This window comes from Miscanthus floridulus, chromosome 10, assembly GCF_019320115.1.
Source record: "Miscanthus floridulus cultivar M001 chromosome 10, ASM1932011v1, whole genome shotgun sequence".
NCBI classification, from domain to species: domain Eukaryota; kingdom Viridiplantae; phylum Streptophyta; class Magnoliopsida; order Poales; family Poaceae; genus Miscanthus; species Miscanthus floridulus.
Window position 1 is genome coordinate 45,151,282 of NC_089589.1, and position 16,512 is coordinate 45,167,793.

General features: G+C 47.1%; 1 protein-coding gene across 1 annotated transcript; it reads left to right on the forward strand.

Moving 5' to 3' along the window:
* The first annotated feature begins 244 nt into the window (after positions 1 to 244).
* On the forward strand, positions 245 to 1,821 carry LOC136485623 (uncharacterized). Its single transcript, XM_066482469.1, has 2 exons — positions 245 to 328; positions 458 to 1,821. Exons 1-2 carry the CDS (start codon positions 256 to 258, stop codon positions 1,723 to 1,725), a joined length of 1,341 nt encoding a protein of 446 aa, XP_066338566.1. The 5' UTR covers positions 245 to 255; the 3' UTR covers positions 1,726 to 1,821.
* Positions 1,822 to 16,512: the final 14,691 nt, after the last annotated feature.

Consider the following 16,512-nt stretch of genomic DNA (forward strand, 5'->3'; position numbering starts at 1 on the left):
TTACTACAACTCACGGTGATATTTACCGTAATGTTATAATAAATCACTTAGTAAATAGTTACTATAATCTCGCAAATTAGAATAGTATATATATATATATATATATATATATATATATATATATATATATATATATATATATATATATATATATATATATATATATATATATATATATATATATATATGAGAGAAGAGTCTTGTTTTTAGTTGATCGAGTTCATCGCTATCGTTTGCCATCGTCGGTACAGAGATATGCCTTTATCGGATCAAGAAACCCCGGGGTGCAGCTCCCGGACGGCTTTGGATCCCGTCACCGACACCGCCGGTGAGTCCAGTTCTCCTCTCCTCTACTCTACACCCACAACATGTCCCGTAGTCAGCGCCTCCGGCTCCGGGTCAGGGGTGATTGTTTCTCAGAAGCGTCACGCCCGCAGCCCGCTCGCTCTTCTTGCAGGCGAAGCGCTCGACGAAAAGCGGCAAAGGACGACGGCAAGCATCAACAACACAGCGGCTGTGGCGGTGCCGTGGGCGTTCATTCTGGCGGACATTCTGGGCGTCGTACTCCGCTTCCTGCCCTGCCTCGCCGACCGCTCTGCCGTGCGGTCCGTGTGCCGGCACTGGCGTGCCGCCGCGCAGGGGCACAGCCTGCCGCCACCGCTACCGCTCCTCGTGCTCCCCAGGCTCAGGTTCTTCAGCTTTTCCACCCAGGGGGCAGTCGTCGCTATGCGCCGCGTGTGGATGCCTGAGGAGGTGGCCACCGGCCATGTCGGCTGCGTGGGATCTTCGGAAGGATGGCTTCTTGTGGCGAGACCCTGCGAAGATGCCACCGGCTGCGAGCGCTTCCTGTTGAACGCGCTCTCTCATAATGTCGTCCGTCTGCCCCGTCTGCATGCTCCCTACTGCACCACCTCTGGTGAGCACCCCTGGACTGCCAACGATGACCCCACGCTGTATTCAAGGTCACTCGACCACGTTGTGCTATCTGCTCCGCCTGGCTCGGCGACCAAGTGCATAGTGGCTGGCTTCTCCTACCGCAGGCCTGTGCCTGGGCTCTCAGATTGGCGCGGCTTGCCTGGGATTACGCTGTGGCAGCCAGGGATGAAGACCTGGTACGTCTACCAATCTCGCTGGGTTGCCTGGTTGAGTGACCTTGTGTTCCACCAGGGGAAACTCTACATGCTCCGCAGGTCCTGGCACACCATCCAATCACCATTGCTCTTGGCTTTTACACTCGGGGAAGATGAACATGGGGTCAATGTCTCTGGCCTTGAGCATCGAGTGACTATGCCGCCGTTCCCCCGTCCCGGCCCTGCGAACTGGGCAGCGAGGTGCAACTTGGTGCAATGGCGTGGCCGGCTGGTGGTGATAATAAGATATGTGGATTCTTACATATCGTTCTCCCATACTGAGAAGGTTGATGTGTTTGCATTGGACCTCAGCATAGACCCTTGTGGTGTCACTGAGATCCGCAGCTTCGATGGCGATTGTGTCTTTGTCGATCTATGCCGCTGCACTTCCTTTCCTGCCGGCTCGTATGAGGGTGTCCAAGGTGACTCTATCTACTTTATCGATAAGTACAAGAAGGACGACCTGCCTAGTTATGTGACAACTGTGTACAACATGAGAGATGGTACAGTGAAGCCCTTCACTGCTGAGTTATTGTCGGGTAACCCAGCAGAGGACAAGCTCGCGAGCCCAGTGTGGATGTTCCCTCCCGAATGAACTGCAGATTAAGTCTGATATATCTTACCTGGTGCTGTCACTTATTTAAATTTGCAGGATTCTCTGTTAATTACAATATGTCTCTTATATTTTAGAACCCCATTTAATTTTAGGGCACTTGTGTTTCTTTGAGTTCCTGTCGATATGATTTGGAGTCTTGCATAAATTTGTTGATAGTCATGGACTTTCTATATGCAACAATTGATGTCTTGCATCTGTGACCTGATGGCACTATTTTATTTTCTACACGCTGTTTCTCTGAGACTGGAATATATATTCTGTTGTTGTTTGACTGAACGAATGTGAGTTGCGGCGCTCTGCTATTGTTAGTAGCATGTGGCTCTTTGAACGTGTGCTGAATGTAATTTACTCTGAAAATAATCAAATAAAATATCGTAAGTAAATTGCCACAGCTGTTTCTTGTTTAAAAAACATAAGAGTGACATTGCCATGATCTCGTTTCTGTGGATTAGCAGTATTGCAGTAATCAGATAAAAGGCCATAAGTCAATTTTGTTCTTTATGGATTCAATTGGAGGTATCATCTCATCTGGTTCTTCTGGTTTAGTATTGTAGTTTAAAATCAGGGGATGATTTTCCTATCGCTGAATAATAATAATGTTTCTAGTGAGTTCAAGAAATTAAGATTAGTTTGTATTGTCTCCCAATTCAATTTGGCAAAACCCACACAAAAGGCAACCAGACAGTCTGGTGCTTGGACGCCGGACGACGCCATAGGTTGGAGCAGGACACAATTTCCTATTTGCTTTGGGTCGGTTTTTGGTGATGCATTTGGACTCCACCCTATGAATATAAATATCGGACTGAGCAATCCAATCGACATTTTTTTTTATCTTTTTGTCTTTAATTTTTATTCTCCCTTTGCCCTTGTCTCCTCCAAACCTAATCTGCTGCTCTGCAAGCTTCTAGATGGAGTTTCATGTGTTCTAGGTTGCCTTGCTGACCCTAGAGCAACCCTAAGTGTGTCTCCCCGATATGTCCTCCTCGCATATGCTCAAGTGTTTTAACAAAGGGTAGATCTAACAAAACTAAACGAATTTCCAAATGAATGACACTTTTCGGAATTTTAACGGTTTGGCTGACACTAAGAAGTTTAAGTTTATGTCAGATTAAATAACTATTGAAAAAAGTCTAGATTTTATTGTCTTATTGAAAACAAGCAAGAGGGAATGCTCAGAAACTTTTCTTAAATTTTTTTGTGATGGGAAAGAATTTCTGTGGCATTATAAACCTCCCCAAGGGTGATCTCATGGTATGCTTCTAGGCATCAACCTATAGACTTTTGACGCTAGTGAGATAGGAGAAGGGGGGTTCTTTATAAAATTCAAGATTCTCAATAGAGAGACAGATTTCAAATGTTTATCAGTTTCAGTTTATGGTGCCACACAACAATAATTAAAAGAGGTCTTCTTATCGGAGTTGTCTCTCTTATGTGCGAAAGGAACCTTACCTGTTGTTATAGGTGGTGATTTTAATATCATAAGAGGACGAGTTGAATTTGTAACATGTCCTTAATGAGAGATCAGCCAATCTTCTCAGAGGAGGAACTTAAATGGTACCAACGAGCAAAAGTAAAGAACATGCTAGAGGGAGATGCAAATACAAAATATTTTCATTTAGTGGAAAATTGGAAGCATAGGAAAAACTCATATTTTCCATCTGGAACAAGAGGAAGCTATAGTGTGTGGTGATGTGGAACTAAAAAAGTATATCACCAAATACTGTAAAAATCTCTTTAGTCAGCTAGACATCACTCCATTATCAATGGACGAATCGAGAAGATAAGATATTCCTTAAGTTTCAGAAAAAGGAAAATGAGGGACACAAAACTTTCCCAAAACAAAAATTAAAGAGGCAATATTTGACATAAAAAATAATACTGGCCTAGGACCCGATGGGTTCCTGCTAGACTCTTATCAAACTTTCTGGAATGTAATTAAAAGTGGCTTGATAGCTTTGTTTGAGTATTTCCATGTTCGGCACGATTATTCTTCTTTCAAGGTCAGAAGAGAAAAAAAAAACCTATTTATTTGCCGAGTGCCTAAAAACACTCGGCAAACTTATTTTTTTGTCAAGTGCAAACTTATTTTCTTTCAAGGTCAGCGAGGTGCAACTTGGTGCAATGGCGTGGCCGGCTGGTGGTGGAAATAAGATATGTGGATTCTTACATATCGTTCTTCCATAATGAGAAGGTTGATGTGTTTGCATTGGACCTCAGCATAGACCCTTGTGGTGTCACTGAGATCCGCAGCTTCGATGGCGATTGTGTCTTTGTCGATCTATGCCGCTGCACTTCCTTTCCTGCCGGCTCGTATGAGGGTGTCCAAGGTGACTCTATCTACTTTATCGATAAGTATAAGAAGGACGACCAGCCTAGTTATGTGACAACTGTGTACAACTTGAGAGATGGTACAGTGAAGCCCTTCACTGCTGAGTTATTGTCAGGTAACCCAGCAGAGGACAAGCTCGCGAGCCCAGTGTGGATGTTGCCTCCCGAATGAACTGCAGATTAAGTCTGATATATCTTACCTGGTGCTGTCACTTATTTAAATTTGCAGGATTCGCAGTTAATTACAATATGTCTCATATATTTTAGAGCCATTTTCGGGCACTTGTGTTTCTTTGAGTTTCTGTCGATATATATGATTGGATTCTTGCATAAATTATGTCATGGACTTTCTGTATACAATCATTGAAGTCTTTGCATCTATGATCTGATGGCAGTCTTTTATTTTCTACTCGTTGTTTCTCTGAACCTGGAATATGTTGATGTTGTTTTACTGGACCAATGTGAGTTGTGGGGCTCTGCTATTGTTAGTGGCATGTGGCTCTTTGAAAGTCTGGTGAATGTAATTTGCTCTAAAAATAATCAAATAAAATATCGAAAGTAAATTGCCGCAGTTTTTTTTTCTAAAAAAAAGCATAAGCGTGACACCATGATCTTCTGTGAATTAGCAGTAACAATAATAATCAGATAAAAGGCCATAGGTCAATTTTGTTCTTTATGAATTCAATTGGAGGCATCATCTCATTTGGTTCTTCTAGTTGAGTACTGTAGTTTATATCATGGGATTACTTTTCCTATTCGCTGAATAATTCTTCTATCGAGTTCCAGAAATTAAGCTAAAAAGCAAACGCGAGTTTCAGTCCGCACACCCCACCCGCCCGCACACCTCTCTCTCTCTCTCTCTCTCTCTCTCTCTCTCTCCGGTGAGCACGTCACCGGCAACCTCCTCCCCGCACCGGCCATGGCGGATGCGGTGGTGGTGGCGGTGGATCCGCGCTAGGTAGGCCTCCTCCTTCTCTCTCCTCTCTCCTCCTCCTCTTGATCTCTAAGCTAGGGTTTTGGCGAGCTCTCCCTATCGTCTTCCCCAACTTGTGCGGGTATAGAATGGGCCGGCCGGAGGGGAAAAGGGCGGCCATGGTGGTGGTGGCGGCAGGGGGGGGGGGGGAGGAGATGAAGGTGGCACCGCAGGCAAGGTACACGGCTGCGGAGCTCAGGCGAAATGGTGCGTGCTAGCGTCTGACCAGGTTGCGTCCAGCACCTTACCGACCACCAAAAATTGATCGCGCGAATTATTATATGTGGACCCAAAACTGCATGTTGGGCCGAAAAAATGGTGCGGTTGAGGGAAACACAGAATATCATGCATGCAAGTGAAATGATTTTGCTGATCATCCATGTGCAAATTGTTTGAAAGATAAAAAAAAAAGTTGTAACTTCTAAACCGAGTTTTAGAATTAAATTCCAATTGTGCCGTTATGTTTCTTACAGTAAATTCTTCAAAATAAGATCTCACTTGGGTATATTTAGAAAAAATATCAAATAACATTTTTCTCATAAAGATAGATACTTTTTATTGAGCAGATATAATGTTCTAGTTCTTAAGACAAATGTTCTAAAACAAAAATGATATATTGCAGGAACATAACAAAATATATTATATAAAGATAAATTTTCTTTTATTGAATCTCACTCAAAGACAATCTAGAATATCTCACTTATAAAATGTGAACATAACAAAATACATTATAGAACATCACATGTATACTACCGAACATCAAATATATACCCCAAGAACATGATAAAATACATCATGTTTACCACGTGAATATTACAAAATACATCATAGACCATCACATGTATAATACATGAACACTATAAAATATATAATAAACAATCACGTGTGTTGGGTTCATAAACTCGGGGTCCCTCATAGACCGGCTTCCCAACCAAAGCTCGGCCCAGCAGACAACGTTGAGAATGACACGCAACTCCTGGGCCGACCCAAATACCTAAACGACAGGCCAGAAGGGCGATCCAATCTCCGACCGGAAGGCCTGGCTGAGGAGGAACGGCGCCCGCTTCCGACTCTGGCCCGCCTCTCCGACCAGAAGATCTCACTATGGAGGAACAACGCTCGCTTCCGACTCCAGCCCGCCTCCGGACGGCCTCTCCGACCGGAAGGCCTGGCCAAACACCACTTCCGACTCCGACCCACGTCTCCGACCGGGAATGCGCCGAACCCCTACTTACAGCCCTTCTCCGACTGGCGCAATCAAAGCCGACTAGGACCAACTGACCGGGGATGCCCGCTCGGTGAGGACCAGGAAACGGACGGAGAAAGTAAGGCAGGGCACTCAAGTCAACTGCAATACAAAGGACCGTACCCTGTACATCTATAGGACAGTACCAACAGGGCATGTCAGAAGGGTACCCTGCAACCTTTCTAGCATATCAGAACCCAAGCAGTGTTGTGGGCGCCGATATTTTCCCTACAGTGTTGTGGGCGCCATCAACTCCCATACCGGACAAACACGGTAAGGCTCCCCCCATATGCCTCAGGGCATCAACAGTGTTGTGGGCGCTGGCATTTACCATACCAGGCGAATATGGTAAAACCTCCCACATGCACCTGACATTAACAGTCTTATGGGCGCCTACAATCAACTTGTACCCGACGGCGTGGGCAACAAGACTTAGCATACGTACGTACTCCCTCTCTCACTTGTAAGGCCATCCCCTTCATCTATAAAAGGGGATGCATTCTCTCCCAAAAAGGGCGATCGATCAGTTCACTCACACACTACAACAGAATCACTAGGTTCAAACCTCGAGCATACGCTCGAACACTTAGCACATAGAGGAGCTCCCGTCACTCTCGACCCTTTAGACCGGAGTCCGACCGGACTTCTTGCACCCCCCATCTTTCTCCCTTCCGTTTGTAACCCCACAGCAAACTTCGAGCACCTGGACTCAAGAATAAAGTCACCGACCGACTCAAACTGGACGTAGGGCACGTTGCCTAAACCAGTATAAACCCTGTGTCATTGAGTGCTAGGCCACATCCGATCACAACGTACGGCAAAACTACAAATATTTTCGTGTTGGTCACTTTCTGCACCGACAACGTGTATACTAATGAACATCACAAATGCATCATAAATAAAACATCACATTATACTACGTGAACATCATACAATACAACCGAGAACATCACAAGTATACTACTAAACATCGCATGTATGCTACATGAACATTAAATGTAGGAAATAAAAAATAAAAATAAAGTATTAAACTAAATAATTATAATAAAATAGCAAAGAAGAAAAATACAATAAAAACATGGATAACAAATGCTAAATATACAAAAAATAATAACTTAAATAAGGAAAGGAAAAAAATTAAAGAAAATGACATGTATAATGCGCGAACATAACAAGTAACATATGAATAAAAAACTTATAAAAAACTAAAACATGAAAATGATTTTACCATAAAAACTAGAGTAAATGAAAAATACAAAATGAAACACATAAAAATCTTTAAAACAAAAAAGAGAAAGCAAAAGTAAATAGAAGAAAAGAAAGAAAACTAAAAACATGAAAATAAAAATGAAACAAAGAAACATAATTAACTAGAGTAAAATATTAATAAAATAAAAATGAAATTTAAATAAAATCAAAAGACGAATAAAAGACCATAGAAAAGAAAAAAGGAAAAGAAACAAGAACAAGCATGGAACATATAAATAAAATCTAGAAATATAAATAAAGTAAAGATTAGAAAATATAAAGAATAATAAAAACCCATAGAAAAAAGGAACATATGGTAATAAGAAAGTATAATAAAAAAGAAAGAAATGTGATACATTTATGTACCTGGGCTCATCATATTGTTCGTCCATACCATGCAGGGCGGAACCGCGTTGCGCGAATGGTGGGCCGTGGGTCGTTCTTTTACGCGACGGTTGATGATGGAAGGTGCACGCGGCCAGGCATGGGATGTTTGTGGTCGGCACGTGACTTGGGTCCGACTGGTCGCACCCTATATATGGGCATGTAGCCCGTGGCACGACGGCCCGGCACGAAGCCCGCATTTTTGGCCTAGCACGAGCACGGCCCGGCCCCGCACACAGGGCGGTGCCTGGGCCACACCCTAGGCACGCGGGCTAGCCTGGCACGGCCCGCAATATGGTGAGAGGCCCAATGGTGGCCCGGTGACCAATCTAGCCTGCTAAGAGCCCACCACCCTTTTGCTAAAAAAAACCCACTAGGCAACCAGCTCCTTCCCCTTAACCCTAATTCCTTTCCTAAATCCACCGTGCCTCTCCCAGTGCCGCACGCCCGCACTTGTGAGCCGAGCATCATAGCGATGCGCTCCCGGCCCCTCTCACTCGACGACGACGCACTCGGCTCCTACCCACTCCTGGTCGCACTGCACTCCTCCCCACTCTCATCGCACCGCGCAGGCCTGTCGCCAGCAGTCGCCCTCCTCCTCTACACCCCCTGCGCAGCACCTGGCTTCGAGCATGCCAGCGGCTGGCCTCGAGTAGCGCGACCGCATCCATGCCCCCTTCACCGGCGGCTGGTCTCATCCTTCACCGGCGGTGGATCTTGTCAGCTTGTCATCATCACTGCGACTGAAGATTGACGAAACGAATGACCTGGCAGTATGAGCAACCCTCTTCGGAAAGGAGGAGCTCTGTACAGCTTGTTGCACTTCTTCCTCTTCTTGGAATCGCTGCCTGCACCGGCGCAGAGTGTGGGCGCACTCCTGTGAGGCACGCTTGAGCTTGCTCTGCCAGCGCAGCAGTGGCGCGCTGCTGATGTTCCACTTGTGGGATGTCTCAAGGGCGGCTTCTAGCTTGATGTGCGCCATCTCCATCCTCTCTATGTGCTCCTTTGCATCTGACTTCTCCGCATAACCCTCCTTGATTCTTGATAAGACTTCGTTAACAGCCTCCTGGGCCAGTGCAGAACTGACCATCTCTGCTGCCATTAATATTGATCAGAGCAACCTGTAGAATCGGTTGTCCTGCATGCACAAAAAGAAAGCAAAATATTGCATACATATATGAGTCAGATTGTCCCTGTTCATCAGTCTAAAATCTACGATTGATCCTGTAAACTACAAGTGCGGAGAGGAAATCAAAACCTGGCGTGGTTGAACACTTGCACTAGTTGTAGGGTCTCAGAAAGTCGACACCACTGCAACTCAGACACAAGAGTTGGGGAATCTATCCTGCCCAAACCGGCCAGTTGTGACCATACATATTGAGAGGTACTTCATTCGTGAGAGGGACATTGTGGAAAAATTATCAAGAGTGATACGCACGCAGGAGGACTTTGAATAGAGGGAAAAGAAAATTATGTGATGTAGAGGGCAAAGTAGCAGTGAGGTTGATGTATGGGTCACATCGTGAAGACCGCAAGAGTGACTGAAGATGGTTGATGTACTGTACAGAACAAATCGCGGAGATGGTTGATGTACTGTACAGACATCTCCACATGTGATCAGTCTGGGTTTCAGGCATCCGACGTCGCAACTCGCTCGAAACCTTCTCAATTTTTTACCACAGCCTACACATGCGATAACATGACATCTCGCCAAGTTTCGTGATTTTCGGACTTCGTATGGATTTTATATAATTTTAAAACACTTTTCCGGCAAGTCGGTCGTCATGTTACGCGAACAAGATGCGCGAAATTTAATGCGAGTTCGTGGATAGGGACTCAACATGCACCAATTAACATGAATAACATTTTTCGAAACGCTACATTGCAATATTCCATGCACCTGCAGTTCAAATTTGACATATTCGAAAAAAATCAAAGAATCAAAATAAATTAAGGAAATATACAAAACAAAATCAAAATTGGCCTAAATTTTAAAATTGAGTTCAAAACAATGTATTGTAGCACCACAAAAAAACTGGGCTAAAAAAACCAAAAAAAATTGCCGAGGGCCTGGCCCGTGGCCCTCGGCAAAGAATTTAAAAAAAAAATAAAAAATCTTTGCCGAGGGCCCTGGATCTGGGCCCTCGGCAAAGGACCGAAACCTAAATCGGGCCGCAGCCCAAATTCCCGATCGAAATCTTGTGAAAAAAAAATCCCGATCAACCATCTCCCTCCCCACGCGCCCGCTCGCGGCCGGCCCCCGCGCGTCCACCACCGCCGCCGCACACCCTGCCGCCGCGTGCCCGCTGCTGCGCGCGCCCGCTGCCCCGAGCCCGGCCGCCCCGCGCCTCCACCACCGCCGCCGCTAGCCCTGCCGCCGCGCGCCCGGCAGCCCCGCGCACCCCACAGCCGCGCGTGCACCCCGGTCGCCCCGCGCCTCCACCACCGCCGCCGCGTGCCCGCTACCGCGCGCCCGCCGCCGCGCGCCTGGCCACCCCGCGCACCCCACCGCCCCGCGCTCGGCCGCCCAGTGCGCCCCACCGCCCCACCACGCCCATTGGCGGCCGAGGTCGCGCCCTGCCTCCGTTCCCGTCTCCGACGAGCAAGGGGAGGTCGACCGCCCCGGCCGGCCCTCCGGTGGCTCCCCCTCACCGGCCTTCCCGCCCCGACCCCAGCCCCCAGGCCGCCCCCGTCGCGGCTGCTGTTAGAGGGGAGGAGGCAGAGGGTGAAGTTGGAGGAAGAAGAGAAGGAGAAGAGGAGAAGGAGGAAGGGGAAGAAAAGGAGAAGAAGAGGAGAAGGAGGAAGGGGAAGAGAAGGAGAAGAAGGGGAAAAGGAGAGAAGAAAGGGAAGAGGGGGAGAGGAGTACTCCAACGCCGCTCGACCTTGCCGGAGAAGAAAGTGACCCCCGCACCGCGACGCCCGACTCCACCGCAACCCTAGGTAAAACTCTCGTTGTCGGCCTTCGTGCCGTATGTGGTTGTGTGGGCCTTCGTGCCATAAGTTGATATGAGGGCCTTCGTGCCATTGTGGTTGTCGGCCTTCGTGCCGTTGTGAATGTCGTCCATCGTGTTGTTTTTTTGCAGGTTTTGGAAACCTCCCCGTGCAGGGGAGGTGCTGCCGAAATTTTGAACAAAAAATAACCTATTGTCTTTTTAGGCAGGAGAAGAGTACGTCGGAGGGGACCCGGAGGTCCCCGATTGTCTTCGTCGATGTCGCGGTTCTGCCTGCACTGCGTCGCCTCGCCACTACGTCGATTCGCCACTACCCCGCTAGCCTTACTTCACCGACACCCTAGGTATAAATAACCTCTTTTTGTGCATGTCTGTCGTAGCCCGCGCGTAACCCAGTTAGGCGTCTCCCGTCCGAAAGAGATACGGTCGTAGGTATGCGGATCTTTGCGTATCTGCGACGATATCTGTTTCGAATTGTCCACGTTTTTTGGACAGCCCGTGGATGCATAGATGGGTTAGTTTCCATGGTCCACTTCGGTCCGAGAAGGAGTTTCGGCAACACCTCCCTGTTGTTCTCCGGATACACACTCTCCCTTGCAAGACGTGTATCGAGAGAACAGCGGGGAGGTGCTGTCGAAATTCTGTCTCGAAGAGGAGCGGAGCATGGAAACTGACCTCATCTATGCATCCACGGGTGGGATTAGGACCTATCCTCACCTATTAGACAGTAGGAACACCGCGTAGATGCAATTGATGGTCACAATACTCTATGCTGTAAATGTTAAAGGATGCAGGACCGTCAGTGGATGTACACGGGCTGGAGAAGTGGGAGTGACTACGACTATGAATGGGTGAAGGGGACAGATGGTTTCTTGAAACATGCATTTGGCCCAGGAGCAGGAGGACATTCTCTAGTTTGGTGTCCCTGCAGCAAATGTGACAATAGGAGAAAAGTAGACGAGAAGACCATGGGTAGACATCTTGTGTTCAATGGTTATATGCCTAGCTACCAGCAGTGGATCTACCATGGTGAAGCAGATCGTATAAGAGCGGAGGTGGTGAGACCACGCCTCGAGGCTTTTGATGATGATGCCGGGGTAGCAGACATGCTAGATGACGCCCACCAAGCTCACTTCGCTGAACGACGTGAGAAGGAGGAGATGGAGGAATCCGCAAAGGACTTCTACAAAATGTTGGACTCGGCACAGAAACCCCTTCACGAGCGTACATTGATTTCTCAGCTAGATGCGATTGGACACGTAATGGGGTTGAAGGCCGAGTTAAACCTGAGTCGAGAAGGCTTCGATAAGATGTTGGCCGTGTTTGGCACCATGCTACCGCAGAAACACACTTTGCCGATGAACTTGTACGAGGCAGAGAAACTCCTTCGTATGCTTAAGATGCCGTATGACAAGATACATGTTTGTCCGAAGGGGTGCGTCCTATTTAGGAAAGAACACAAGGATGCAAATTACTGTCCAAAGTGTAAATCCTCCAGGTACCTGGAGGTAGACTCTGGTGATGGTCAGAAGAAGCAGCTTCCGATCCCCGCGAGAGTGCTACGTCACCTTCCTTTCCTACCAAGGATCCAACAGCTATTCATGACTGAGGAATCCGCGAAACAGATGACATGGCACAAAGATGGCAAATGGTACAATCCTGGGAAGATGGTACGTCCGTCTGATGCTGAAGCATGGACGTATTTCAATAACAAACATCGTGACAAAGCAGCTGAGGCCCGTAATGTACGTGTCGCGCTGGCAACAGATGGGTTCAATCCTTATGGAATGATGGCTGCCCCATACACATGCTGGCCCGTTTTTGTTATCCCCCTCAATCTCCCTCCCGGCATCTCCTTTCAACGGCATAACGTATTCTTGTCGTTGATAATTCCTGGACACCCGGGGAGTAATATGGGTGTGTTCATGGAGCCTGTGATTGATGAATTGATCCACGCTTGGGAGAAGGGGGTATGGACATACGATCGAGCTACAAAGACAAGCTTCAAAATGCATGTTTGGTACCACTACTCCCTGCATGACTTCCTGGCATATGGGTTATTCGCCACCTGGTGTGTTCATGGGAAGTTCCCATGCCCAGTATGCAAGGAAGCCGTGAGGTTCATTTGGTTGAAGAAGGGTGGCAAGTATTCGTCGTTCGACCAGCATCGTCAGTTCCTCCCTCTAAACCATGAATTTAGAGAAGACATCAAGAGCTTTATGAAAGGTGTCAAAGTGACAGACCCTAAACCACACTTGAGGACTAGTGCCGAGGTTCGTGTTCAGATAGATGCTCTCGTGCCCAATGAAGAAGGTGGTTTTGTGGGATATGGTGAGGAACATATGTGGACTCATAAATCCGGCTTGACGAGGCTCCCCTATTTCGATGACCTTCTTCTACCACATAACATTGATGTAATGCACACTGAAAAGAATATCACCGAGGTACTTTAGGGAACTCTCATGGACACTAACAAGTCTAAGGACAACGTTAAGGCTAGAGTGGACCTAGCGACGTTGTGCGATAGACCGAATCAAGCGATGCAGCCCTCTAGTGGCCGAAACAAGAACTGGAAAAGGCCTAAGGTCAATTTTGTCTTGCAAATCGATCAAAGGAGGGAGGTACTAAAATGGATGCAGATGTTAATGTTTCCAGATGGATATGCAGCGAATCTTAGCAGGGGAGTGAACTTAGGCACTCTGCGAGTCAACGGGATGAAGAGTCATGACTACCACATATGGATTGAGCGGCTTCTTCCGGCGATGGTCCGAGGCTATGTCCCTGAGCATGTCTGGCAAGTGCTGGCAGAGTTGAGCTTTTTCTTCCGCCAGCTTTGTGCCAAGGAGATATCTTGGACCGTCGCTCAGGACTTGGAAAAAGCGGCACCTGTGTTGCTTTGTAAGCTGGAGAAGATCTTTCCACCCGGCTTCTTCTTGCCGATGCAACATCTGATTGTGCACCTCCCGTCCGAGGCACGTTTAGGGGGGCCCGTGCAGGCCCGTTGGTGCTATCCAATCGAGAGATGTCTAAAGACTCTTCACAAAAAATGTACAAATAAAGCCAGAATTGAGGCTTCCATTGCAGAGGCATGCCTTTAGGAGGAGGTGGCAAACTTCACAACGCTATACTACAAGTCAAACCTTCCTAGCAATCATAATCCACCCCCTCGTTACAATACTGGCGAAAATGAATCGACCCTGAGCCTTTTCTAAGGCCAACTCGGCAGCGCAAGTGGATCAACCCCAAAGCTATTGGGAAATGAAGAGTGGCGTAGTATCATCCTATATGTGTTGAATAACCTTACCGAGGTGCAGCCGTTCATCAAGTAAGTTCTCAACGAACTTATTTCAATATGCCGTCACTATTCTGCATCCAACCCCATTGATTCTCATTTGGACAGGGAATTTGTTTGTGAATTCTAGCATCAATCAAGGGATCCTACCTCGCATGAACAAGACACCCTTGTTTCGCGGGGTGCGGGAGCGAGGAGGCCTGATTTCATGTCTTGGTTCAAACAAAAGGTAATGTCCAATTTAGCTCGTACGTTCGATCGTCCAAGGTGATCGTACGTTTGATTAATATAACGATCTATCATGATTCACCTTGCAGGCCCAGACCGATTCGTCCATGAGCGACGAGTTGAAACAGGTTGCAAACGGCTATGATGTTCGGGTGAAGTCATTTACCGGCTATGACGTGAACGGATATCGCTTCCACACAACAAGTTAAGAGCAGATTCGGCCCAAACGAAAAACCACAAATAGCGAAGTTTGTACGCCCGGCACTGATGGCCTCGACTATCATGGTAGAGTTGAGGAAATCTATAAACTCTCATTTCATGGAGACGAACCTCTTAAACCTATCATGTTCAAATGCCACTGGTTTAATCCTCGATCAACGAGACGAACCCCTCATCTTGGGCTAGTGGAGATTCGAGAAGATTCCATCTATCCTGGCAAAGATGTCTACATTGTCGTTCAACAGGCCGTGCAGGTGTATTATACTCGATACGCCAACCAAGACAAAGAGGATCTTAAGGGTTGGGCTATTGTGCACCAGGTATCTCCACATGGTAAACTACCTGCCCCAAATGATGATGATTACAACTTCAACGCAAACACATATGATGGACAGTTCTATCAAGAAGATGGGCTACCAGGCACGTTTGAGATAGTCTTACCCGAAGCAATCGAAATGGAAGTAGACAACGAAACAGTTGATGACGAGGTCGATGGAGATGTGGTGGTAAATGCCAAGGACATAGCAATGCTTGAGCGATTACTTCTAGGCAATGACGATGATGACAACATAGAACCTTCGGATAGTGTTGCCCATTTGGACAATTTTGACAGTGATGATGAGACCTATGATCCCAATCATGAAGATTATTCCTAATACATGTAATACTATGGTTTTTTAATTTGTGTTTTGTTTATATATTTTGAATCTATTTCTAATATATGTACTAATTAGTCTTGTTCATTCTTTGTGATTGCAGGTGATTGGACAAAGATGGCGAGCAGACGTCCACGCCGTGACACGCCCTCGGTTTACGGGAGAGACCGCCCTCTCCTTCGAGGTGAGGGGTCGTCGTCCGGGGTAGCGTCCGCAGGAGGTGACGAGAGGAGGACCAGGGGCAGCCGTCACAGGAGGCAACGGTCTCCTCCCTCGACACGTGACGAGGTGCTGGAGGAGGAGCACGTGACGGCCACGGCCTCGTCCTCATCGGAGGACGAGAGGGGTCAGCAGATGGGCGAGGGAGGCGAGGCACTCGAGGGCGAGGGAGAGGGTACCGCTACCTGGACTCTCTACGAGTGAGGTCCCGCGAGCCTCCCTCCGGTTCCGCTTCCTCACAACCACCCAGTGATTCGGCCTATGGCAAAGATGTAAGTAACTATGGATGTTATCACAACTACTTCATAAGATATGTTGGAAATCTTAAGAGAAACTGATAAATTTTCTTAATCACTTGTGCAGGGCCTGGTTGGTTTTGTCGGGTACTCCAGCATGCACCCCCGCGAGCATCCTTGGTGTTTTGTGCAGGAAATGGTACCCCGGCATTATGCAACTGTCCAAAGAGCCGGTGGTGCGGGAGCCGGCCTCTAGCTGGGACATGTACGCGCTGGTCACGGATGACACTTACCGCAACAAGCAGGAGCGAGTATTGGCGGAGTTTTGGGTAAGTCTCTCTCGCACAACATTGCTTAATACATCGCATTATAAGAGATTGGGCCTTCTATGACAATTTTCTGGATTATGACGGACCTTCTATGACAACAGCATATTGTCAGAGAAGGGGTACTGTGACAAAAAAAAGCCTACAATTGTCACAATCAGAGTGTCAGAATTACTGATTGTGACAATTTTTAGGATTCGGTCATAATTATAGGCTTTTTCTTGTCACAATACCCCTTCTCTGACAATATGCTATTGTCATAGAAGGTCCGTCATAATCCAAAAAATTGTCATAGAAGGCTCAATCTCTTGTAGTGAATTCATTGGTTAAATCTTTTATTGAAATAATGAATGGATACATCGGTTTTATATGCAGAAATATTTCAAGGCCGAAGAAGGACTTGAGGCCCAGGCGGATCGGGCAGCTGCCGTAGCTTGTAGGAAGTACGTCACCGAGATGC

Bases quoted from the DNA above. Each gene is read 5' to 3' on its own strand.
- LOC136485623 (XM_066482469.1), top strand. From the start codon at position 256: ATGCCTTTATCGGATCAAGAAACCCCGGGGTGCAGCTCCCGGACGGCT. The intron at 329-457 runs GTGAGTCCAGTT...CTCTTCTTGCAG, and splicing joins TCCCGTCACCGACACCGCCG to GCGAAGCGCTCGACGAAAAG.